At 40.9% G+C, this 27,082-nt stretch overlaps 1 protein-coding gene across 3 annotated transcripts in view; it reads right to left on the reverse strand.

The window, feature by feature from the left end:
* The window catches only part of macrod2 (mono-ADP ribosylhydrolase 2), a 362,991-nt gene that overhangs the window by 117,230 nt on the left and 218,679 nt on the right, over positions 1–27,082 (reverse strand). For all 3 annotated transcript variants that reach the window (XM_019870487.1, XM_019870486.1, XM_019870484.1), the window contains exon 6: positions 22,182–22,303. In XM_019870487.1, the coding sequence (XP_019726046.1) occupies positions 22,182–22,303 (122 nt within the window). The remainder of the gene's footprint in view (positions 1–22,181; positions 22,304–27,082) is intronic.

Raw genomic sequence — 27,082 nt, forward strand, 5'->3', positions numbered from 1 at the left:
TGTCTTTGAATGAATTACTGACATGAGAAAAGGAGATAGGAAAATGATTTCAAACAGAAACAACACCTTGATGTGCAATCAATTTACTTCGACTTGTGCAAGAATTTTGCAGATCTCGGATTGCGCAAATGTCCCAATTTTGACCCAACAGACGCCTCAGGGACAAACCAAACGTCCACTGTCATGGCAGATTATGAGTTGTCTTAATGCGTCGTAACCCCGTGTACAGTGACATAATCGAAGACTGGCCATCTGGCGTCTCAGAGTCTTTACGATCACGACACAGAAAGTCTGGCGTGTGGGAATTGCTTTTTTACACGTGGCCCCATGATTTGTTCCTAGACATTCACCAACACTGTGATGGAGCGAATCACCCATCATACCCATACCAGTGCACTCCACCTCTCTTCTCCGCCCAAGATATTAGGTGCGCGTTCCCGACATTGGCACTCACCATGAGCATGCGCCATGTGCTCGTTGTTCCTACAGACACGAGCTCTGGCACGGAGCCGTACTTGTGTCCCACGTTCTTGTACACTCGCAAACTGTTTCCCTGCTGTGTGTACTCTCTTCTTTTTTTGTGCTGCCTCTCCAAAGATCGGTGCCATTGGACCCTGCTCTTGGCGGCAGCACGCGATAATCGGGCGAGGTCTGTTTGGTGTCAGACTTGTCGTGTGGCCCCTGACACACAACACATTTATGACACTGTGTCTGGTAATCTGACATAGCGACTGTCTTGAATGACCAAAAAGGGTATGTCGTTTGAACTCAGCATTCGTCATTGTACTCTTTCATGTCTGCCATTTATAACTGCTTCTCTCTATGGTTTTATGGGCAGATTTTTGATCAGCACCACTGAATGGGAACCGGTGGTTCTCCATGAAATAGGGTGGATTGCACAATGGCGTGACAGAATCTTTCCTCAAGTCGAGGAGTCGGATTATCTCGGCGTCTCGTACAGAAGTTAGTGAAGGATAAGACTGTGAGATCGACAGATAAGTGTGTGTCCCCAATAATATGGTACCTGTATCAGGAATTTAGCAGAAATTTACATTGATCACTTTTTCACATGGATCGCAGACTCACACAGCATTACATATGAGCAAGGAGGAAAGAATGTGTAAGACAGAGACTCCCCAAAGTTTGGGCTCATTTCACACATTAAAATGTGTTATGAAACTATCAGACATATATAGACACCTAATCAGAATTCGGCGGTTATATTCTGCAGTGTAAAGCCAGCATGAGAACGCTTTTTCTAGGAGCTTGAAAATTAATGACCAACAGATGGAGACTATTTTGACTATGCAGGCGACCTACTGTGCAGTGACAACAGCACAACAGTGATGAAAGACAATTCATGAACAAATTCATGAGTACAGAAAAGGACAGAGATGTTTCCCAGGAATCTACAAATATCCCCGATGTTTGTTGAGTAGCAGACAAATAGATTCCAATGACATCGAACTGCAATGTCCTGTACAACAGCCACTATTATTATACAAGGCATTTTATAGCAAGATTCGATACACCTCATAAACCGCAAATTTTTAGTTGCACTGGTTTAACAGTGACTCCTTGGAGGTATGGTAAGTATGCGAGTTAGGATTCATTTTCCCCAATTTTGACAGATTTTCCAATTAAAATAAGTGACTATTTGACTTCTTTTTTTTTAACTCGCAAAAATAATGAAATGACATTTGAAAACATTGAGTAGATCGCACACTGGGTCTATTTCCAAATTTATTCAGTGGTCTTTCACTTCAGGAACAAATTACTCAGTAGCTTCAAGTAGGGATGTTTTGGTCAACTGGGAATTTAATAGACTTAATGAACTCTCTTTGTTAACGGAGGCTTAACGTGGTCTGTGATTTCCTTCCCTGTGCTTGGTTCCTCAAAGACGACAGTAGTTCATCCCATTTGCACAGCACCATTAATGCAAGGTCTTTGCGGACCGCTGTGATGCAACAATAGGGGAAAAAAGGCCTGCATATCAGCTAAATTTAAAAAAAAAGAAGTCTATCTTATTAGAAACGGTTAAGTGGTTTCTTTCTACTTTTTGAGGGTTAGATTTGGGTTACAGTTAATTTCATTTCCCTATCAGTGTTTACTATACAGAAAAAGGCTATCTTTCCATCTTCTATTTGACAACTATACTGTATTAATTTGTCAATAAAAAAAAAATCATGTTTCCTTTCCAATTACAGTTAGAACTGTTTCCATTCTTGATGGAAATCCTAAATATGATTTTAAACCCACTCACCAAACAGTATTTAGACCAGTGTTTTAAATGACTTACTCGTATGCATCCATACCACACTAGCACAAAGGGGATGAATGTGCATGTAAAGCAGAGCTGCCACTCCATGTATTCCGTGGGCAGACTTGGCCCCGGTGATGCGTGCATTTTAAGCTCCCAACAATAGAGTACAGAGCAATGCATCTGAGCTAGACCAGAGGTAAGAGCAAGCAACACTAATTACCGGTAAGTGGTGCAAAGGTCAGCCCCAATGTATTTGCTCAATATATTGGTCTGTTGCACATGTGACGCAAAAAAAAAAAAAGTAGGCTTTTAGTACAGTAGGCATGGATACACAAAGAGTATGTGTCTTATGACTTCATTGAAATCATGCCTCAAGGAATGTCCATAAAGCATGAAAGCTAAAGGTCAATTTAGGGAGTTTTTCCACCAATGTTTGTAGGCCTTGAAAATTACTTTGGTCCAAGGACGTGGTTGCTCTGAGGAGGTCAATTCTCTCTCTATGCAGACCTGGGAGGCATTCTTCTTCTGAGATCTGAGCTCGGATAATGGCACACTCAGGAGTGCGGGGATTAGGGACAGGAGGGACATGAGGAGTGACAGGCTCCTTTGTGCTCGGTTCATCCTCATTCCGGGCGTAACGGAAGACAGCCTGCAGACTGATTTTTCAATTTCTTTTTTTTTTTTTTTTTTTTTTTTGGGGGGTGGGGGTGCTTAGTCCTCAACTGCTGGACGAGCTCAAAGGTGAGGCAGGCTCATTGATAATTGTATAATGGCTCACTTTGAGAGAGCAGGCATTTTGCTGAGATGGGCGTGCGGTTCAAACAGTAAGCTATTAGTCATGCTGTCGGCTCGATTCCATATGCATTTTATTTTCTTGTGGGGAAAGGCTGCCGCACCGAACCATGTTTCTCGCCCTCGCAGAAAGATAATGATATTCAAACCTACGCAGAAACAAGGTGCTCCATGTCTTTGTCTCTAATGGAAGAAGATCTGCAAAGGTGAGAGTGGGAATTAATTATTTCTTGATGATCTCCAAACCGTGGGTTTCAGAAACTAGAATAAAAGATTTCTTCGTAACTCATGTTGCTGCTGAAATATTTAACTTTGTGCACAGCCATATATATTTTAATGTTAATTAATGGCACAAAAACTGCAGAGTTATGGGACATACTTTTGTCGAAACGCTTCATTGGTTGGTTGTGCCGACATACAACAGTCATTTGTGAGATTTTGTAACTAGCACAAAAAGCTTAAGTTTAGCTTGTCAATAACTTCATTGAAATCATGTCAAAGTTGCATTATTGCAACACGATATAGCAACGCATGTCAACACATTTTTAGTACAGTAGACGTGTACAGTGACAGAAGGATTCACCACTATTTTAACATTCATGCTGGGTAGTTTTGTTTTTTTTTTCTTTTGAAAACCCTCCCTAATTAATCCTCATGAGAACATGGTGACTATTTAAGTAACGATTAGAGGCAATGACAATGCCTTTATTAGTGCCCCATTTAGCTGCAGTCCAAAAATGAACAGCTGTTGAATGCCATTTAAGGGACTTTCGCAACTGTAGCACAAATGATCAATCCATTTATAACTTTGGTCCGATATCCAAGCCCCATTCCCCCCCCCCCCCCCACCCCAAAAACCATTTGCGCTTTGACAATGTCCAGGGATAACACACCAACACATTTTAGTATAATAAAAATAATCCTTGCTCACTCTGTAACAAACTAAATGCTGCTATCAGTTGGCCCGTAAAGTACATAAATGCAAAACCAATGAGGTGTTCAGTGAGCTAACAGTCTCAACTGTTGATATTCTTCCCCTTAATTGCTTCACTATTGTGCTGCTTTGGGGTCCAACCTGATTCGTTCATTTGTAGACCGGTTGGATCATCGGCGAAGCATTTTCTTTTGAAAACTGAAATGCGCCAAAGCTTCATGAGCGTCTTAACACAGGCCAAAATGTAAAACACCAACCGTGAAAACAAACTGGAATTTGAGCGATGGACTAACTAAAGTGTGCTACTGACCAAAAAGAAATCTTGCACAGCCCAGTCATTAACCACAATAACAAATGAACTAAGGTATTCACATTCATCTATAATAAAACTGAAATCACAAAAATGCTGCAGAAAAGCTTTGGATCAGCACAGCTGAACACTCATATTTTATTGCAGTTTTGAGTCACGCCTAAATCTGTTAAAAAAAAAAAGTACTGTGCACTCAGCCTTGATTTAACTCTGTATGAGAATTAGGAGGAAATAGACTCTCAGTGGCCATCGGATGTAAATGGTGTGAATGTAATCATGGTGCAATAAACTGTGGATAGGATGCACAGCGAGACCCTCACTCCGCAAGAAGATGTACAAACGCACACTGAGCACAGCATGGGCAGACCGAAGTTCATGGTCTCTTCCTCCTAACTGCAAGTGGAGTGAGAGCATCACACACCTGTCTTGTCACATTGCACAACTTCTCTTATTCATGCCATCGGGATACAGGGGAGCTACAGATGCGAAAGCGTCGGCGAGAGTGCTCCCCATGACTTGTCCCCGTCTTCGAATAGCACTGTCGCATTTACATTTCAGTGAGGAACATGGCTATAAAGTATTGGCCTGCTAAAGCAGTGTTTTGAAATCCAGCGATGCCGTTGGTGCTGAGTGCAAGAGCAATTTGAAGGACTGGCCGATCAAAGAATGCACCTTTAAATCCCCAAAGGGATTTAATTCAACAAGCTTCCGGGCCAAATGACAGTCTACAAATGACACCAGCACAAGATAGACCCCCTTGTACAGCATGCAGAGTAATGCAAAAACAGACCTTTAAGCTGACGGACAGTACTGAAAAAATGCCCATCTCTGGTATAACTACTCTCTCCTGTATATAAATACACAATACATTAGTACGGCTTGGCAGGACCCGGCTGTTTCTTGCTTTGTAGCTGAAAACATTTATTTTTGTTGAAATTGCTCATGTGATACAAAATGGCAATTTTTTTGGTGTCTGTTGCATCTGCACCATTTACAATGCTCTTCCCCAGCAATTCAAATTTTGAATCGCAGCCAAACTATTGGCTGACAGCTGGTCATGCATCAAAAGTAGTGGGAACACGCTGCACGCGTGCAAAAGTCCAGTTGCGTTCAGCTGCGTCGGCACATCACCAAACAACACTACTGAAGTAACACTCAGTTTACTCCCAAATTGACTGACTGTGTGAAATCTCGGCCCATTTAACAGAACACAAAGCTGATAAACACATAGAAAGCCATGGCATTGTGTGTTTTATGAAAGGCAAAAGATAGATAGGCTACACAGGTTCATTGTATCTCCTACATCTAATAGAAGAGCATTTTTACTGTCTTTCAATATAAATCTCTGGGATGGATGAACCAAGACATATTTGTAATTAATAAATACTTTTCAGAAAAGTTAGGTGAAATTAGAATATGACGTTTTATAGCGACACACCACAAATTTGGGTTATCTCGCTGCCACAGGACCATTACAATATACTTTATCTGGCCAACAGTCAGGTTCATATGAGTGGTCACTTTGTGCCGCGCTCAAGCACGGTGTCTTTTTTTCCTGGTCTCTGATCGGTTGGAAGAGGTAGTTATTGGAACTCGTGGGGGCGCACAATGTGATATAATTAATGCATTCATTCCTCCCACCACTTTTTTAATGACATATGTCACCTTGCATAACCTAAACTGAATGACTCAAAATAAGGCTCAATTCCGGAAAGTTGCAGCAATGCAGTGCCCTATTATGGGCTAGCCAAGAGTGAGTTGGCCCTGAGATGAGTTAAATATTGCAAACACATCCATGTAATCATGACTATTGTACAAAACAGACATCATGGAACTAGAAATGAATGGTCACAATGTATCAGTGCCATCCTTGAGTTGTTCATGTGACTCTGTATGTACCATCAGGTTCCAATAATGCAAATACAACTGTCTTTTGTATGACAAATCTATTATAAAAAATACATGAGTCAAACTATACCTTCTTCTAAATTGATTTATTATGATTTTTGGGGTACACTGGGGTACAGTTGAAGGTTTGCAGATACAAAATAAAGAGTACCTGTGAAATTTTAGTGTATTTCAATTAAAACAATAAAATGCAAATGTTGTTACAGTTCATTAAATGGATGTTGTGCTGCTGTTCCTAATGAAATGTCCATGCCCAGTGACTGAGGCTTTTGCTGACATTAAGGTGCTTCATGATGCGCAGAGATGGTCCCAGATGGACCCCCATTTTCGAGATGGAGGACACCGCTGCCCCCATGCCTCTCTCCCACGGCGTCATGCACAGACGCTTTTTTTTTCCCCGGGAGGGAGGGGGGAGACTGGGACGGAAGCCCTTTAAAAGGACGAGGACGGACGGGGACAGAGGAAGATGATTCTATGAATAAGGTACCTGGGTGGCGGACAGAGGACTGACCGGCAAAATAGAGAAAAGTGCCCATCTCTGATGATGTGCATAAGTTCTGACTGGCAGGTGGAGGCGAGTATACCGGGAACAGGCTCACCTTCAAATAAAAGTCACTGTTGCCACAGAACAGGAAGGGGGCCATCCTGAAGCAGCCCACACCACACAATCAATGCTGATGGCCGGTTAAAGCCGGGTACACACATATAGATTTGTAATTTATTCACCAAACTTTAAAATGTGAGTGATCCCTCTCATAGTGAGGACATATCTGACTTGCGCTCTTACTGTTAAAAATGTGTGGTGTTCTCAAGATGACCAACACAGCACACCATGCACAACATGTCCATGGCCAGTTGCCTTGCCCTCCAAACCAGAAGTGTGTCGTCTTGCTAAAATTGACCGTGAGAGGGAGCACGGTGCCACGAGGCATCCAGACTGTCAGAAAACACAAAGCAGACAAAAATGTACCTGCTGAACTCTACCGTTGATGACATGCCAGATATGTTATAAAAAGACTCAACACAAACTTTTGGACCTCTGTAGCAGGGCAACAGTTCCATTCCACCTCACCATCACAAGAGTATGTGGCTTGGCCGTCCTTTGCGTTAAATGATTATAAATATGAAAGAAGTTGAACATGAGCTATTGTTTGGTCACACCGTTTTCTGAGCAGATCAGGGAGAAGGGGGGATTAAATGATTCTTAACATGCCGAGTGCCACGGGATAATCACTCAGCGTCATCTTTTAGAGATCATCAGGCCATTGCTGACTGTGACTGGAAAGTGGGAATTAAGTCTCAAATCAAGCCCAATCTTTAGGATCTGTGTACCGTGCTGAGTAGAACACGCCCATCTCCTCCACAGTTTCAAATGAAAAGAGAACCAGAAGATGAAAAGAAGTCATGGCTTAGTTTGAGGCCAATAATATAAACAATACAATACCTAAAAATGTTGAATTAGGTAACTATAGCTTGAATGAAATCATGATTATGCTAAAAAAAAATAACGGGAGGTTTACTACAAGTAGCCACGCGATGAACACTGACGGAGGAATTACTTTATAGCTACATCTTTACACACAGCTCATCTAGATTAGTGTTGAATAAGAGAGCGAAACTAGCAGGCAATGCACAGTTGAGGTAAGAAGAGTCACAGTCAAGGGGAACATCTACGAGTATGAAATGTTCCTTAAACGCTCTAAATTCCCAAAGTTGCTCTGCATAATGATCTTGGTCTGAGCGCAGGTGTGTGTCTGAATAAAGGGGAATAACAAGGGAGCCCGTGCCCACAAACATTCCGACCGAAGAGAAGGAACACGCCGCTCAAGGTCACGGTGAATTGCAGCAGCACCGACTGTCCATTGATTGAGAGTATAGGGAGCAGCTGGTTGAGAGGAAACAGCAATGCCGCAGAGGGAATCACCAGGTGGCTCCCGTGAATTATGACACGATCTATTCACCGCTTTCCATATTTCAAGAGGAATAAAAAGCAGCGCATGCTGAGTAGGGTTCTCATCTGCTGTTTGGCTCTACAATGACTTCATTGTCACAGCTGTAGATTTCACCACTTGGTCAGAAACTAGAGTTGTTGCCCGAACTGAACTATACAGATAACTTTTTTTTTTTTTTTTTTTTTTATCCCACAAATGGCCAGAGGATAATGCAGCTAATTACAGTTTTCTAAATGTGGAGTTCACCATTAATATTGATAAAGCATTAATTAGTTACTAAAACTGGAACAACCATTTTCTCTGCAGCAAATACATCACATGTTTTTGGAGCAGAACATTACTTTGGAGCAACGACGGCTCGTGTTTCGACAGCACCAAACAAATTGGTACCGGGGAAAATGTACATCATCACAAGGTACACAGATTACACTACATTTTTTTTTTTTTTGGGTGACAGATCATTATAATTAATGAAGCATGGGTTTAAAAACAGAGAGAATCATAATTAGTATTAATGTGGCTTATAATTAAAGCTTAGTAAGAGTCCAATGTGGAGGTCATTATACCTGATCTATGCTAGATCAACACACATTCCTCTTTGCTTGTCCCTTGCCGTGCACAGTGGGTAGACGGCCAATAATGCGTCACATTCTAGACTCATAATGGCCTTGATTAAGCGAAAACGATCTGAGGTGTACACTTATCTCAAGGTACTTCTCGTCAATTTAATAATAGGGCCACTTCACTGTATAACTGATTGAAAAATACGACTAATGTTTGTTTTTCTTTTTTTTTTAATTGCTGGGGGAATTAGGTGTGCTGAGTCCAGATAAAAAAAGACAACCTCGTGTCAAGATAATTATCTGATGAACTGCTTGTTCCATATTCAAATTGACTGTCCTCTGAGACAGAGGTCGGTACTGACTGAGTGGGTGCATGCCATCATACAACTACAAGTCGGTGTTAAAAATCAATAAATATAAAATCCACTCAAAAGACACAACCACAGGCCATTCAGTGGAAATGATGAGTATGAATGTCTGGTATTAAGGTTTTTTTTCTTTTGAAATGAATTTTAATATGATGAGACCCACTCTTACTATGTATCGTCCTGCACTCTCCATCTCACGCTCGTTGCTCTCTTGAGGAAAGCCTTTGACACAAAATGAGAAAGGCCTAGAATCTATTTCATGCCCGATGTTATTATCAGGGGTGTCTCGATGTGACATTCGATATTAAGCCTGGTGAGATTAGGAGGTTATCTGGCGTCTCACACCGTGTGCAAAAAATATACCTCTCGCTTTTCGGCGGGATTTCTCTTCATTTAGCAGTGTGTGCTGACTAAATATTCTATAGGCTCATTTGTATGTGATACAGAAGGCTTGATTCAGCTTTCACAACACAATATAGCGCTTATTGTTTCAGCATCACTGACAAAAGGTTACCGTGACATTTAAACCATTGCGAAAAATGAAAGCAACAATTAATCTCCTAAATCACTCAAAATCACGACTTCAGCTGGCCAACTTTATAATCATTTAATACTAACAATAATATTGGGGGAAACCTATGTATGTCAAGTTTCCCCACAATAAACTAAGGTTGAACCGTCATGATACAGGAGCACACAAAGTGAGATTCACTTCAATTCAAGAAATTCCTATTGGAATGCCCAACACTGTCCCTGTACAGACGATTGATTTTATAGTTTAGGTACAATTCCAACCACACATGTAACACCACTGAGCCGGGAGCTAGCCACAACAGTTGTCATGAAGATGAATGCACAAAAGGCTGAGAGCAAAGTTTATGAAGTATGAGTTCAAGAAGGTGCCAGGGGACCCAAGTCGTCACGGCCACTGGGACCAAACACACATATGAACATATATAGTACCTGTATGTCTTGTCCCACACATGATTTACTCTTACGTACTGCTGTTGAAAATCAACTTAACATTCAGTCTTGCACAGTCACACTCCGTGTCATAACTACATTAGCGATGTATGTGTAGAACGTGTAGAAACAACTGTCAAAAGATGGCGGTTGCATTTGTTATCACTTCAAATGTATATACAATAATGGTGCTTACAGCTGTATTTCTCTTACCGTCGGTGTGAAGGACCATCCACAGTTTACTTATTCCAGCGTGAAATATGTGGCACAAATCACCATGTATCAAATAAAAGATTTCCCCCCTTACCCCATTCGGACTGCTGTCGTAGTTGTAAATGGTAGACATTTGCATATGACACATCAAGCTTTCCTGATCGCTCTCTTTATTTTTTACATCGCCCACCCCAACTTTAACCTATCTTGCCTTTAGCCTATTCAGTCCACAGAAAATCAGTAGAGTCGTCGTAGAACGTAACTGATAACATCTCTCCATATAGCGGAACCGACGTGGCCTTGAATTGCTGAGTAGGTCTGCATTGAGCCAGCTTAAAAGTGAGAGTCAATCAGCACCAGCCAGGCACAGTGTGTCAGCCCTCGTTAGCTACGACCTTGGGAGATAATAACAGCACTAAAGCTGCAAAGGTGCATGCAAAGGTAATAGCAGTGTAATTAAAGAAATACATATACAGCATAAACAATGGTGTGTCTGATTAAAATCATCACTGGAGCCTGTAGGGAGACTGTTGGTGTTTTGATAATTTCATTTTACGAACCCGCTTATCAAAACAAAGTCGAAAAATGTAGGTCCTAACAATAGGTTGCTGTGTCTCGCGGTTGACAATTCACTTTCAGAATTTGCAATGGATATGTGAAGCGGTATTGAAAATGTAATTGTTAGATGGTAACTTATGCTGAATATGGATTTCTAATGTTATTTCTAGTGATTATGCAATCACACCATATATGAGGGATAGTGGTCCACTTCTTGCATTACCTGTCATCTCTATTCCGGGGTGCCGGAAGTGTGTGTGTGTGTGTGTGTGTGTGTGTGTGTGTGTGTGTGTGTGCGCGCGCGCGTGTGTGCATAAGTGTGTAGAGAGGTGATGACGATTCTCTGGGCTCATGCCCAACAGGCATCTGAGAAAATCTTATTTTCACATTGTTGGAAAACCGAGGTGTGCATTCCAGGGGTCCCTAGACCTCGAGCATTGTCTTGTAAAACAAAAACACATTCGAGTGGACTGACCCTCGCATAGTTTCCGGTTGAATACGTCAGTTATAACTATAAAGATGATGGGCAAGCATGCACATTTGAAACGGTCACCCTTGCATCACAAAGTATCAAACATTTTTGCTCTTTATTTAGTGTAGATCGAAGCTTTAAATGGATGCATAAGCATTAGTCTTTTGCCGTTTATCCTAATCCAAGGTGCGCTTTGATTGTTGTCCCATGGAAACATCTTGTGTTGTATAGAGGCAGCGTGAGATGAAATGTCCCTGGTGTGTCAAAGAACAGTGGAAAGACCTTGTATCTTGACTAAACACATCTGTTAAGGTGGGCACTGTGACTGAAAAATATAATTGAGTGCAAGCTTGTTGAAATGAATCACTGTGATACACCAGGTAATTCCAGTTTCATGGACTTGGCCCTGGCAAGTGGGAGGTTGGCTTCAATGTCTGGGTCAAAAAAAAAAAAAACAACCCGAATCATAATAAGTCTCGTATTAAAGCTGGAAAGAAAAAGCTTATTAGACTAATTTAAGTAGTAAACTGGCAGACTGGGGCGGGGGTCATTAACGCGAAGATGTTAAGCGTATTATTTTACGATCATTTATGTCAAGCAGCGTGCATTGAAACTAACTGCTAATTTGTAGTTCACGTTCCCTTTCAAAATCCGTAACAACAAGCCATATGACATTGCTCATTTTTCTTAGCAGCTAGAAATGATCTTTTGTTCAGTTTGTTGATAACAGCATATTGAGTGGTAAGCATATCCACCTCACAGTTCTCAGGTTACGGGTCACCGTTATACAGTATGTGCCGATATATCGAACTGAAATTTTCCAGGTGACACTTGTTACTGATATAAAACATGTAACGCAGGTATGATTTACACTTTATTTTGTTTTGTCTTTAGTTCTTAAAATAATGAGGCCAATCTACGAAGCCACAGCACATCAGCAATTAACCTCCTTTATGTGATGAATAGATGTTCTACTTGGGAATGAATGACAACATGTTAACTGCATATAATCAAAACTAAAGACATGATAAGTTCCAGGACTTTGTATCGGTCTATCGTGGTAAAGAAGGAGCTGAGACAAAAGGCGAAGCTGTCAATTTACCAGGCGATCTACGTTCCAACCCTCACCTATGGTCACAAGCTATGGGTCGTGACCGAAAGAACGAGATCCCGGATACAAGCGGCCGAGATGGGTTTTCTCCGCAGGATGTCCGGGCTCTCTCTTTGTCAAATTGAGCGGAGGAAGGGTGGATAGCTTTCTCATCATCATTGGAACTGTATGATGACCACCTGTTTTTGATGGCCTCCAATGAGGTTGATTTGTTGTGCACTCAAAATGTGGGTATTGTGCCCCCATCTGATCAAATAAATCATGCCAGAGGAGCAAAAGAACTGGAGTTTGATTCAACCAGATCTAAGGACGTGGGTAAAGAAGTCTTCAACTAAGAGGAACAGAGAAAACTTTTTTGAGGTAGTGTTGTATTCCCAAATGAAAACGCAATACGATAGATTAAGTGTCCATTTATGTCATGTCTGTCGGTTTTTGTTCTCAGCTTCATTTGGAGTGAAGGGCGTTTCCCTCCAGCAGGTGCACCTGCTCCGTGTTTACCAATCAAGCCTGTCGTGTATTTAAGGACTGCCAGGCTGCCTCGTCACTGTCGGATTATTGACCTTGCCTGCTGTTAATGCTCAAGTGTTGTTTTCTGGACCTCTTGATCTCGTTCATAGTCATTTGCGCGCTCAGGTCCTCATTTCGTAAGTATTGGTATTATTTAGGCTTTTTGTTCTTCTCTTTCAAATAAATTGGACTCCTGTCATTTCGTTTGTATTCTCGGTGTTACTTTACTTTGCCTTTTGCAAGTGATTTTTTTGTTTAAGCTTTGTTTTTTCTGGCTCCTTGTGACCAGCGATTTCTCTTTAGACTTTGTCGGTTTTGCATTTTTGTTCATTTCTCGAACCCCAACAATTTACAGACGTGACCATACAGCACTTTGCGGTGCAATGATTTTGGATTGTAACAAACAATTGCAAGAACTCCTGCGTATGTGACAATAATTCTTCAAAGAACTGAAAGTGGGGGAGACAAAAACAGGGACTTTCTCCTACCTACTGTGACGCAGAGACAAAGATAGAAACGTCTTTTGTTCTGTTCTGTAGCCTGCATTCTTCAGGTATGTTTAATTAATGTGTGCTTGTTGTGGTATTCTTGTCTCATGGCGTTTCGTAGGAACGACATCTGTTTAATCAACAACTTCCTCTGATAGTCCCTCAGTTGGGTGCGAGCTGTCGGTTGAATTCTCAGATGGCTCCAACAAGGGACAGATGAACCTTATAGAAATTCAGAACACTGTCTCCAGAAGCTCCGCACAGCCGGCAGCCAAGGAAAAAAGATTTAGTGAAAGCAGTTTGAATCCCAAACTTGAGTCTTCCTCTGCTACTTAAATAATTTGAGGCCACTTCATTATAGTCACAGCCCATTCGTCTAAAAGAGGAATGCTGCCATTTTCCCCTTGTGGAGTATCCACATGGAGTTGCCTTTGTTCACGGCAGATCTCAGCTTCCTGGTGATTGCTCTCGGCTTCCACACTTGTAATCAACGCATTGGATGCTCATATACCCTAAGTCCACTCTACACAGAGACTCAAGAGATTAGTGTTTCGATCTCCAACTGTGATTACGCCTCCTGAGGTGTGTGAAAATGCCACATTTTACATATTTCACCATACAAAAAAAAAAAAAAGTACTGCAGTTCTCTCTGTAAGTGAAAGATGTTATATGGCACTGGTTCTTCCAACCAGATCTGAGGCTGAAGCTTGCTGCTATTGCGTCCTTCTGAAAAAGGGTGGTGGTGTAATTGGCGTTCCCATGGTCATTAGCGTAAACTGGCAGGCCACCACAACTACTATCAGTGTAATTTGATCTAATTGGCCCAGTGTTGCTCGTGATTCAGATCAGACAAATAGCAATGACTAATTTAAATGGCGCAGTGACCTTTTTGAAAGCTTCAGTCTAATTAACCTTCAGCTGATACATGCAGGTACTGTATGTGGAAGTGGGTCACAAGCAATGGTTGGCTGACTGGCTTCAAAGTGGACTGGTTAATAACCACTCAGCAAGACTACCAGCTCAGTCATGATACAGAGATGACATCCAGTTAATTCCCTCTGTAATTAGAGCAAGACCTTTTAGTTCAACTATGGATCTTCGAGGATGGACACTGTGGTCAAAATGACAAAACACTTTGCCGTCTCAACATACTTGAAACACAGACATTAGCAGTAAACCACAACGCATTATATTACAAAGTAGATAATTAAATCTGATTTGTTGTCACTCAGGCGAATAATATCACCGGATAATAAAGTCATTTCAATGGTTACAAATTTAGATGTTAAGGATGAGGAGGGTAATGCACTTGACTGAAAATGCTATACACTGGGGTGGGGGGTGGGGGGGGGCAAAAATGTGTTCAGAAGATGGCTCTTTATTACATGTTTAGTTCACTTCTGTAAAATTGTTTACGAAAGATGTTAAAAGCAGAAATACAAACTTTTTTTTTTTTTTTTTTTTGCTGAACATGTCCAGTTAGTGAATTCAGAATAATTAAGCACTTGGGGAGTTGAACACAAGTAGTTCTCTTTGATGGTACTTTTTTTTCAGCATACTGTAAATAATGACATACATTTACTGCATTCAATTTTTTTTTAAGAATACCTTGCAGTCAAGTGTAGACCACCACCATGATGAGCCCCATGAGTGGAGTCATTTTATTATGCTTGACCACATTGTGTCATGCATGCAATACAAAATACAGTATTTGTTAAAATAACTGGCTATCAATGCCAATGAGTTGCTTTTTTTGTGAATCAAAGACAAGCCAGATCAGTGAAACGGGGTTAACTCCTGTCACATGGCAACATTTTACAATCAAAACAATGGTCAAATTCAAATGCTTGAAAGATAAAATGAATCTGTATTCCAATTTTCTTCTAGATCTGAACATGTGCCAGCCCTCCACCACGTAAAAAAAGAAATGAATCTTTGTGCAATTTAGAATTACTGTCATCATATCCCAACAAAAAAAGTCCCTTGACTGCCTGATGCTTATGTCTATGCTGTTCTTGTTTTAAGAAGATTATCTCATAGTGGCCGTCATTGTCAAGCAGAGTAGGCACGTGCGTGTGTAACTGTATCAAATTGTTTGTGGGAATGCATTCTGGGTAAAATGAATGGGCACTAATGCTCCTCCTCGCCTTGGAATAAGCCCACAGAGAGGAGCGGCTAATCCTATCATTCAACACCATTCATCTCCAATCCACTTGGCTTTTAGGATTGTTCTCAACGGGCAATTTGTGGCTTCCCTGTTGGATCTCTTCAACACCAATATGTTATGACTACAAAACACTTCCAGGGCTGCCTGGGAGTCAGAGAGAAGGGCTCTAAATGTAGTCTGTGACCCTGTCACTTTCCACACTGACAGCTGCCAGCCCAATGCACTCCACATCTTAATGACAGATATTTGCACAACGCATAAAATTGTACCTTGTCAGCATCAAATTAGAGACAACGAGACTGACTTAGCCCACAAGATCATTGCTCAACAATAAATTTTGTATCTTTTAAAGCAACGTTGTCTTGGGATGAGAATCCTTGCTAGACAGTCTCATTTAGAGACTCTCTAATGACTAAGGCTTTCTAAAATGAATACCAGTCTTTTTTTCTTTAATTCGAAAGGTCACATTCTAAGAGGTGAGTTGATATGGTCTTTAAAACGAAGCATAGTCAAAGGCTGAATGGCTTCCAGATGGTGGCGTCCCCCTCCACACAGTCAGTCAGTCACTCAGTTTCTGCCTGACAGATGCTACATTTGCTTCCAGGGGAAAATATGAGCAGCCTTCCATAACTAAACACGACAGGGGACCTGCATTAACTGTGTCCTCACTTGCATGTACTGCAAGCTCTTCAGAGAGGACCTTCCCTCCCCAATGGTCTGACTTTACACACGAGTGCATTTTTTAGAATTTACCTACAGAAGCAAATAGGTGATAAAACACACACACACACACACACACACACACACACACACACACAATGCAAGTGAGTTACATTACTTTCCTCTGAGAACACCGAGCATGACAATTTAACTCATTCAAGACAGTAAACGTTTCTTTGCTTGCCTTGCTTTTCTTTCCTCAGCCGGTGGTGGAAAGCATAGCTCGAAGACAGGCTCAATAAGACCTTGTTGCCAGGAAAACTCAAGTTTTCCAATACCCTTGTGGCCTTTAACAGTATACAAGAACTCCAACAACAATGTGGAAGAAGTTGGAACGGGTGATCAGCTCTAGGGCTGCACAATACATCGAAAAAATATTGATATTGTGATTCAGAGCATTGAATTGGTTCAGGAATGTGTTTGGCCAAGTCGATTATGGGAGCGCGGGTCTCTGGCACATCCCAAAAGTGACACAAAGCAACATCAGGAAAAAGAGAGCTTTTGGTTGAAGAGGTCATGAGGTAGGGGGGAGGCACAATGTCATCCCAAAACTGTTTCTATGGCTAGGCAGGGGAAATGGACCAATAGGGACAGCCTGCAGAAGAAAAAAAGCTCAGCTGTCATGACATCTGGCAGATGAAGGGAGCACGTTGAATTTCTTTATCAGTCACATACGGCCTGCTACCTTCTCCTGAAAACCAAAAAACTGTGGTACAGAGCATATCCTGTATGTTCCTTGCGGCATAGCCAAGAACTCTGAGAGCTGGGATTAACACTGGAACAGAAGCAAGCCACCACATATCTCAGCAGGAAGGTCCTTCCTACAAGTTGTATCAGCAGGCCAATGTCAAAAAAAGAAAAAAAAACAACACCAAAGTATGCAGGCATCCGGCAAGCTGCTTGAGATTGGACAATAGAGTGGAAGAACTTTGATCATAAAAAAAAAAATCTGTTCCCCAAGAAATAGTGGCTACAACACTAATGGCAGTTTTGTTCCTGTGGTCTCCAAAAGCAAAGATGGCTTGCATTGTGGAGATGACAGCTCCATGGGAAGATGGGGTTCAACTGGCTTATGATTGGAAGACAACCAAATATTTGCACTTGACAGCTGAAGCATCCAGATTCTTCCCGATTGAGGTAGGATGCAGGAGATTTGTTACAACATGTACCCTGAGTCTGTTGAGGAAAAGAGGGGTGAAGGGCCATGAAGACACTATAAAGTGCTGCCGAAAAAGCAGCAACTGCGACTGGATCAGACGCAATGACAACAACGGTGCACGGGGATCAAGACAGATGGCATGCGGCCAGGCACACACCTGGCTCAGGGAGAAGGACAGCCTCGTCATGCAAAGTCCATGGGGGACAAGGACAGTATGGCATTCAGGGGCTGTACCAGGGACTACGGGTATACCGCTGAGCCATTTAGAGACATTGTGGGCTTCAATGAAGGAAAGAATCCACCTGCCCACCGGATGACCCCAATGATATACCTAGCCTCATTTTCATTGGTCCACGACGACAGCAATCTTCAATTTACTTCAGAGACTGAAGAATTTAGAAAAGTTTAGAATCTATTACCCTATACTCTGTATGCCTGGATCTGTATGTTACATCAGTTTCCTTTTCAGCTCAATGTTGAGTGACAAGCAATGAGCAGATGAGGGGGCTGTTTGACAACATGCCACACTCCAACCTTACTTACAGGCTCTCCACAGCCCCCTCCTAACTCCACCATGCAGTATTGACGAGCCAAGTCCGCTACACTGACATCCAGGCTGCGGGATGTGGTCAGTCAGAGCCCAGGGAGCTGTGACAGCCTGCCTGATGCTCTTTCAGCCACAGCAAAGGAGAAAAGCACTGAACTGAAGCATAACAGTTCTCTTAAAGCAAAGAAGAAATACACATAAGCATCAATAACACCCACACAGACGCACACACACTCACACAATGCCTCAAGGTCGAAGCAGTTTCGTCCATACAGGATTTATGTACACATGGACATAAATACCAAAAACGCACGATTGCTTTCCAGCATGCACTGAAGCCAAACGCTTTGGGGGACATGCTAGCCAGCCACCAACATTACCTACCACTATGATATTCATCCAAGAATTGACACACATTGAAGGCGTTAAAGCCTGCACCTTTAAATTGATAGTTGTAGTTCAATGTTATTTTCGTCTTGGGATTGTTGTCATTTTGAAACAGAAGATCAGGCCTGTGTCACATTGACATCAAACCAAAAACACCAGGGGGAAATTCGGAATACAAAAACTGTAAACTGCCCTCAAGCAGCTGTTAAATGTTTTGAAAGTTTCAGATCAGAAATCAACGGATCCGTAGTTTGTTGTGCCGCCCTCAACACAGCTAGCTATATTGGCAGTTAAAAGATATACGACCCATTACTCGAGGACTACCGGTAAGAACACAACTAAAGAAGCGACACCTATGAGAGTTGTCTGGTTTTTTTCCCAAGCAGTGCTATAAGTGCAACAGTACTTTGGAGACAGGAACAACTCTTCAAACTAATTTCCGTCTTCGAGGGATCCTAGCAATTGTTCAGTCATACACATTGAGCTGCCCCGAGGTAAGGGAAATCCTTTTTCAGCTGCGCAATGCACTGGCATTTACTTCTCTGTCCTGACACGCTACAGTCAGGAGAAGATTTGGCTGTGGACATTGCAACTGCAGCACCCATACTCGTTTCATGGCCTTAAGGATGGCTTTGGGCTTTAAGAAAAAGGGATTAACGGCTAGTTTTAATCCTTCATGCTGAAGTTTATTTTGTGTTAGGCGTTGTTTTGACTCATATTCCTTTGTAATGCCCTGGAATCTCCATTAGGCAGCAAGGCCGTCGAGGTTCCCAAAATGTAGCCAATCCCCTCGTTGCCATCCCCCCCAATCCATTCTCCACTTTGTGAAACAACCAAGACAGCAATGACTCCCCACCCCTCCTCAGAAACTGTTTGCCTTCATTCAAATGAATTATATTGAGATTAAATATTCTGTTCTGGGTTACACATAAAAGGGGTATCGCCGGACATGCTCTTTATGGACCACTTGCATATCAAGGCAGTCCAAATCAGCAAAACCTACACGTTTGCGTGAGCACAAATAGAGGCATAGTATCTTTTCTTTGTGGCAAAATGAGTGCTGGTGCAACAGTGCACTTGCGGCTTGATGGAAAGCACGGTGGCTATGGCAATGTAATGACTAGGCTCATCGTGCAAGGCCAGTCAATCACAGAGCACCACAGTTTTCACTCAATGCAAAACAGCTGTATAAAGACATTAAAGAGAATCCAGACAGCTCTGAGCAAAAACAGAACCTCCGCTTCTTACAAATATAGATCATATTGTAAAAATAAATGAAGAAATCCGACTACTCAAGTCAAACTTGAGAAATTAAAGCAAGGATTGATACAGGAGTGTAATGGGTGTTTAAGGCCCACAAACCTGAAAATTGTACCATTTATATCATTGTGTCAAACTCAAGGCCCGGGGGCCAGATCTGGCCCGCCACATCATTTTATGTGGCCCACGAAAGCAAATCAAACATGTCCACTTCCATGATGCTTGCTAAAATCTCTGCCAAATTTCTCATATTTAACAAATTAGAGACATATTGTAAGCATTTTCTTGTGACTAAACCCCTCATTAGGGAAACTGAAACAATAGTTGAATAAATCGTTATTATATGGTTTCAGTCATAACGGCCCTCCAAGGGAAACGATAACTAAAATGTGATCCCATGGTATAGTTCATGTTTGAATTTCATGAGATGGCTATTTCTCATCAATGCCAAAACTAAGGCTGGATTTTACACTGCGTAGTACAAGTGATGGTAACGAACTGTTCTGCTTCCACGTGGCATGCTTAAATATTGGTCGTACTTATATAAAGATGGAGTCGGGGTTTCAAGAGTAATTAATACATGTGTAACGCTAAATTTGCTCATCAAAGAGAACTACTTGCCATTTGAAGAGACAGTCTGCCCAGTATCTAATACCTATTTTTAAACACAGTCAATCATGCGGTGTGCATGAAATGTGCGATATACAGCAAGCTGCTTTGCCTTGCCCAGTGACATAATCATGAATGTCAATGTGATTTGAAAAAGTGAATTCACAATTGAGTGGTTGAAGCGGCAATGGTTTTAAAATGGGGTGAACTTCAATTAAAAACAGAGCATGGAATAAATCTGGGTGTAAAATTCAGCAATTATAAGTTTAATACAGTAGATAGAATACACAAGGTTTTAAAATTGAGGTTGACATGCTAAGATTTGTGAAAAAAAAATTACAAATGAATGAATGATGATTCACGAAAGACACTTCAAAAATGCAAAAAACAAAAAAAAAAATATTCCAATTGCAATGAGAGCACATAGTTCAGAGGCTTTTCACCCATGGAGGCCACATCGTGCTCCACTTGAGGACAAGTCTTTCATTATTTTGACATGTTATACATTCACACCGGCGTACAGGTTGGGTGAAATGAGCAATAATAGAATAATACAACTTTACTGGTCTTTTCTCTTTATAAATACCAGATACTGCAGATAAGACTGCATCCATGAAGTAATTTGAGCTGGGACTTGACTTGCCCGGGACGAAAAGACTCACAACCTGCTTGACACTGATTTGAGACTTGCTGGTGTGATTTCATTTCATCTCTGACACATGGCCAACCATGTGTGCTTGCAGGTTGTTGAAGGTGTTACATCTACGTAGACACGGTGATATCTGCCACGTTTCACTCCAAAATACATGTCAATGGACATGCACAATGGGTTGGCTCACTACTATATTGGAATCAGCCACAGCACAAGCAGCAGCGCCATTCTGCCAAAGTGCGGATACTTGAAAATATCAGCAATTGATACAACATCAAAAGTGCTTCTAACTCTGTCTCTAGCTTTCAACATCCTTTTAATTGCTACCTGGAGAGAGTATCATGGGCACAATGATTCATCATCAGTGCAGGAATTTTTTCACAATCATCTTTAATGAAACTGGCACTAATCAGTGTCTCCCGTCGATGCTGGCAAGTACTTCCATTGATTGGATTCTGATGAGGTTGTGGGGGCCGTAGGCTGACACTAAAAATGAGATTTGTGGCTACTTTAAGAAAGAGACTGATTTGCTTACCCCCGATGAGCACGGGAAAAGATATTAAAATGGGCGGGTCTCGAAACAATAAAACGCAGCTAGCTGTGGAGTGTGTTGCCATTCTGTCATATAAAGCTGGCATGCTTCAGCAACCTTTCAAATATTTGAATGAGAAAGTACGAGTACTACTGTATTTTTTTTAATACCTTTACAATGTCTCTTTTTGCCATCCACTGTTTGTGGACATACATGGAGGGATATGATAAATGAAGAACATGCTTCATGTTTAAACAACACACATTTTGAATCGGGAATACAAACACTTGAATGATAAAAAATGAAAAAAACACGTTTTGGAGAAAATACATTTCACCCCATACACATTAGTCATTCAAGCTAACTTTTTTTTCCCCCCATACAATGCTTGAAACATGCGATCCGCTTTAAAACGCTGACAAAACAGACAAACCAAGCGGGAGATGAAAAAGTGACCTTGTTGAGCATCATAATGAATGGGGGGGGGGGGACTTACCTATCATTTAGTCACAACAATATGCAGCCTACAGATCATTTTGTTGCATTATCTATTGCTTTTGTTTAGAAAAATGTCCTTTTTAGAAGAGTTGCTGTAACGCAACAATATTTTGTTTGGATACCTCAAATTTGATGAAATAATAATAATAATAATAATAATAATAATAATAATAATAAATATGTCTTATTCGTTGAGGGGCCAGTTTAGTCAAAGTCAAGAGTTCCATTAAAAATATGTCCGCACTCACCACTGTGCTCAAGCCATACTCTTTCACCAGCCTGAGGGAGTTCTGGTAGCAGGAAGTGAGGTCATTGGTCTCGGTGGGGCCCACATGACCTCTGGCCACCGGACCCACGGTGTGGATCACAACTGTTGGAAAGGGACAACACACAAAGCTTATTTTAAACACCAGACACCTCTAGCAAGGTTACATGCTTGGCAGTGGTTCTAAAGCAGCAAGCAGAGTATTACTAAGTGACTATAAAATCTCTCAGCGGGCTGCCAAACCACCGAGCATATGCCAAGAAACAGCAACCTGGTACAGACATCTATAATGGATGTAAAAACACAAAAACAAACAATTATTTCTCGTAAATGAATTTAATGAAATTAAAATGTGATTTTATGCCTCCCATTCAGTATAGCCAAATCTCACCCTGTACTCTTTGCATATTATTGTTTGTACTCTGTCATTCTAAAATTCATTCGGGATATGGTCCAGATAGAACAAAAGTACACAACAGCTTTATCCAAATGCTACAAAAGATCACGCGGTATAAGAGGATTGAAACTCTAACTTGGGCCAAGAGCAGTCTCTGCTCAATTCTGCTTGACGACACTCCTCAATTTTCAACGATACAGAAAAACACTATATATATATATATATATATATATATATTTTCTATATATATATTATAAAAGAGCCTTATCTCATCTCTACCAATGAATCCACTTGTATCCTCAGCATATATGCGTTACATAAATATTTATGAAGCTATGTGTGGAAGGTGAAAGGTATATTTCACTTGCTAAACAAGTCGAGGCATGAAAACATCTGTTTCTCCAGAGTTCCAAGACACATTGGCAGTTTTTTTAACAGCCCTCAAAAATCAATCACAAATGAACTCTCAGCCCTTGGGCACGGCATAATCCTTGATGGCATTACTTTTGTATAAGGGGAATTGTATTTATCTAAATCCATGAGAATTTTGCTCATTATTATGGCAAAAAAAATGAATATATGCAGGAATATATGCTGTGAAACACCTAAGAGATCCCTCAATGTACTCTGTTCGTTTTGTTATCCAAAATTTGAGTACACCACAATCCATTTCAGTGCCTCCTCTTTGCTAAGAAGCAGATACTCACATAGCGTATGCACCACTCTCTCTGTGAAGCCGAGAGCTACATAAACAGTTTTAGGAGGCTGGAAATTTTTTTTTGTATCACGTTCACACTTCAAAAAGTTGTCCAAAACTGCCGGATGCACAAAACATTGAGACTACTAATGAACTCTTATCAGTTTAGTCTTTCATCTTTCAGATCTTCATACCAATAAGAAAACGAACCCCTCTCGGTATCATTGCAAAGTAGGAGCACACCTTGTCATTTAAAAAAAAGAAAAAAAAAAGCAACATTCATTTTCCTTCAGAGCAAAATCATTCTATCAAATGTCAATTTCATACACACAGACCCTCGAAGATGCGCTGTCGATCCTTCGGTTAACTAGATTATTCCCAGCGATGTTTTCAGCTCGTAATAGTATCACAGGAGTTCTACTGTGAGGATTTGACCTTCCAAGGTTCCGAGGTCACTAACACAATTCCGACAATGTAAACAGATGTATTAAAAACACTTTTACCCTGGTAGGCTATAGGTTATGTAACAAAATGAAATCAATACAAAAAGTTCACCACGATCAGAACTTCCCCCCATCGGTGGTACTGTATTTTTTTTTTCTTGCATTGCATCAGGCAGGTATTGAGACAAGGAAGTGAGTACCTTTACCTTTTCAGTAACACTTCTTTTTGCATAGATGAATATATACAGACACGTCAAATACAAAATATGACGATATGAGGAAAACAATATTGGATACATCATATATTTTGCAAGTATAGCTCTGCTAACATTTAATTAAACGTCAAATGTCCGAGCATGAGAAATTTTTTCCCTCCCCATCACTGAATGCTTCGATGCCAAATGGGGACAAAATCAAATGACTGTTGTTCCTCCCGTTTCTGTCAGAACCACAAAAAGAGAAACGAATCGAGCTGAGATGTCCCCAGAGGCGAGCGATCTTTAGTAAATTTGGATTGTTGGCGATGGATTGGACATGAAATGACCCCTAAACACACCAAACTGCCGTGTGTGATCATCTTAGACATTCCCACTAAAATATTCCTCGGCTTCTTAGCGAGGAGACATGCACACTTCAAAGACACCACTTTCTTCGCAAGAAAAAAAAAAATCCTTTAAATATCCAGGCTTCAGTTGGAACAGAAGTGCTGAGCTATTTTCGAGTAGGATTGGCACTTCACGGCCTAATCAATCTTTCATTTTCACTTGGCTATTATGACTTTGAGGCTGCTGCGTTGCTTAATCCCATAAGACTTTTTTTTTTTTAACATGTGCTATAGTGTGACAACACCTGAACGTTCCTTCTTGCCAACAATTCTTGGGGTGCAATAAGGAGCACTCAATCATCATTAACTTTTAAATATTTTAAATCTGACCTACATTTACTGTTTATTTTCCATATTAAAACATTTGCACTGAAATAAATAATTTGTAGTTTATGCAGAGATGCTGTTGCAGCAGGGGTGGCCACAGACCAACAGGGGTGGCCACAGACAGTCACTGGCATGTTTTGTTTTACACAGCTTTACATCGGCTGCACCTTGTGTGATGCAAGCCACTTTTTTTTTTTTAACGGGTTTGGAATTGGCTGTGACTGGGAATGTAACCTGCAGTGTCGGCATGAAAGTCAGCAGCATGTATGTAACTGTAGCATCAGTAAATAGTTCATAAAGAAAGAAAGTAAATTAGATTTTTTTTTTTTTTTTTATTGTTGTAAAAAAACAGAATGAAAGCAGGCAGGGGCTTTCTAATCACAAGATACATTTGTCACAGTCACTAACAAAAGCTAGGCACAGTATTTGTCCGGCGATATATAGGGCGGGGCATGAAATAGCTCACTTGTAAGAAACATGGCTGGCCCCTTAATCTGTTTAAAACTGTGAAGAAAATGCATAATGTCTCCTTTCAGAACAAGAAGCTGCAGCATAAAATTATCAAACTTTATAGAGCTGGAAGATGCAAGTTGTTGTCCCAAACCATAAACCAAGCAAAATAAGTGAAACAAAAACAAGCGTTATTTTATACGTACTTTATCACTTTGCGGCACATGGTGAAGAAATCCATTGCTGAACGACCCATAATGCACAGATAACACTGTTTTATTTTGTAATTTCTTCACAAGCTCATGCAGCACATTTCGCATTTCTAAACGTTCAGATGGCTTTGCTAAAATCGAGTCAGACTGCAAAAAGCCTGCGCATACAAACAGATGAATGTTATCTTGTTTACAAAGTGCCCACGGCTGTAATCAAGGTAAACAGTCATGCCGTCTGATGTGTAGATAGTGATGACTCCCCCTCCGCCCTCTCCCTGCCCCCCATGTGCTAAGATCAGATGCCATCAATTTGATGACCTTGTAAATTTATAAGCACTGTGAAAAATTAACTGAAAGTCCACAAGCTTTGAAAGGGATACTATAGCTGTTTAATAATGCATCCACGTGGGTAAAATATCAGAATGTGTGTGTGTGTAGTATTCTAAAAACTTAACCAGACATAAACTTGTAACTAGAGACAACTATACTATGCGAAATGAATTGAAGCGGGATAATGATTTCGAAAATGAGACAGAAATGTGTCATCCTATGTTGTGTGAAATGGTTGTGAAGCCTGCTGTGCAAATATTGTTCTCTGAGAGAGAAAACAATACTTGAGGTATAATTTCCTCGTATAAACTTTACAGAGTGACTACAAAAAACTGCCACTTGACTTGCAGCTCTACAAAACACACCAAAAAAAAAAAAAAAAAGAACCACATTTCTAGGAGTGAGGCTTCATGCTGCACTTTGGCGTGATTACTAGCCTAGACCCTCTTGGCATGTAGACAGCGGTTTGAATGTTATTCAATGAGGATTACTAAATGAAGTGTGGACACCCACTCGGACATGGAACTGGTGTTGTCATGGTGACAGCGAGTGCAGAGTGATCCTTTAACACTTGCCGGCGCTCCAGTCAGAAAGGCGAGCTTTTTGGAAACCTCAAATCATCTGCCACATGCCGAGCAGAAATAGTTGCTCATGCATTTATATTCCCTTCTCTTCTTAAAAAATTGAAAGGGGGCCCTTTATTCATACACTTTGCTTTCACTGTGGATTCCCAATCTGAAATGTTTCGCATTTTAACAGGTGAAGTGGTAAAGAGCATGTGAGACCTGTCACATTTAAACAAGTGAAACGCAAGTCAGGTCGGCGCTTTGGTTGACCACATTAAAAAAAAAAAAAAAAAAAGAAACACTAAGCAATCACACCGGGAAACCTGACATTTTCATGAAGTGATGGTTTGCATGTATCCATACTGTCAATCATGACTCCTCAAAGCAGTATGGGTGTTGATTTCCACTGATAAAGGCCCACACATCCATGTTAAGTACCCACACGGTAAAATACCATCTATAAAGCCTTCAAATGCCAAGGTGTGAGCACTTATTCGAAAAGCTATTTCTCAAACTCAAGGCAAACATTATATCTGCAATCATCTGGCTTAAAGTTGTTGTGTTTGTTTCGTCTGATTATTTTGGGGGAAAACAGACAACCGTGCCCGTTTTATCCTTTCATTTACACGACACTTTAAGAGCATGGTATTAAGGCAGAGCTTTGATGACTGTGTTTTGTGTAAAACGTAAAATAAATACGCAAACACAAACACAGGGTAGTCTTATCTCTCCCACTGAACATGACACTCTGATGTTGCTTCTGGTCTGAACTTTCTTTGTTTTAATTATTGAGAAGACGGCACCAAAACAATTAGGCTTAATAATCATAATTTTGTGTGCAAGCACGTCCTCCATGAA

The sequence above is a fragment of the Hippocampus comes genome, unplaced genomic scaffold, assembly GCF_001891065.2.
Source record: "Hippocampus comes isolate QL1 unplaced genomic scaffold, H_comes_QL1_v1.1 scaffold76, whole genome shotgun sequence".
Taxonomy (NCBI): domain Eukaryota; kingdom Metazoa; phylum Chordata; class Actinopteri; order Syngnathiformes; family Syngnathidae; genus Hippocampus; species Hippocampus comes.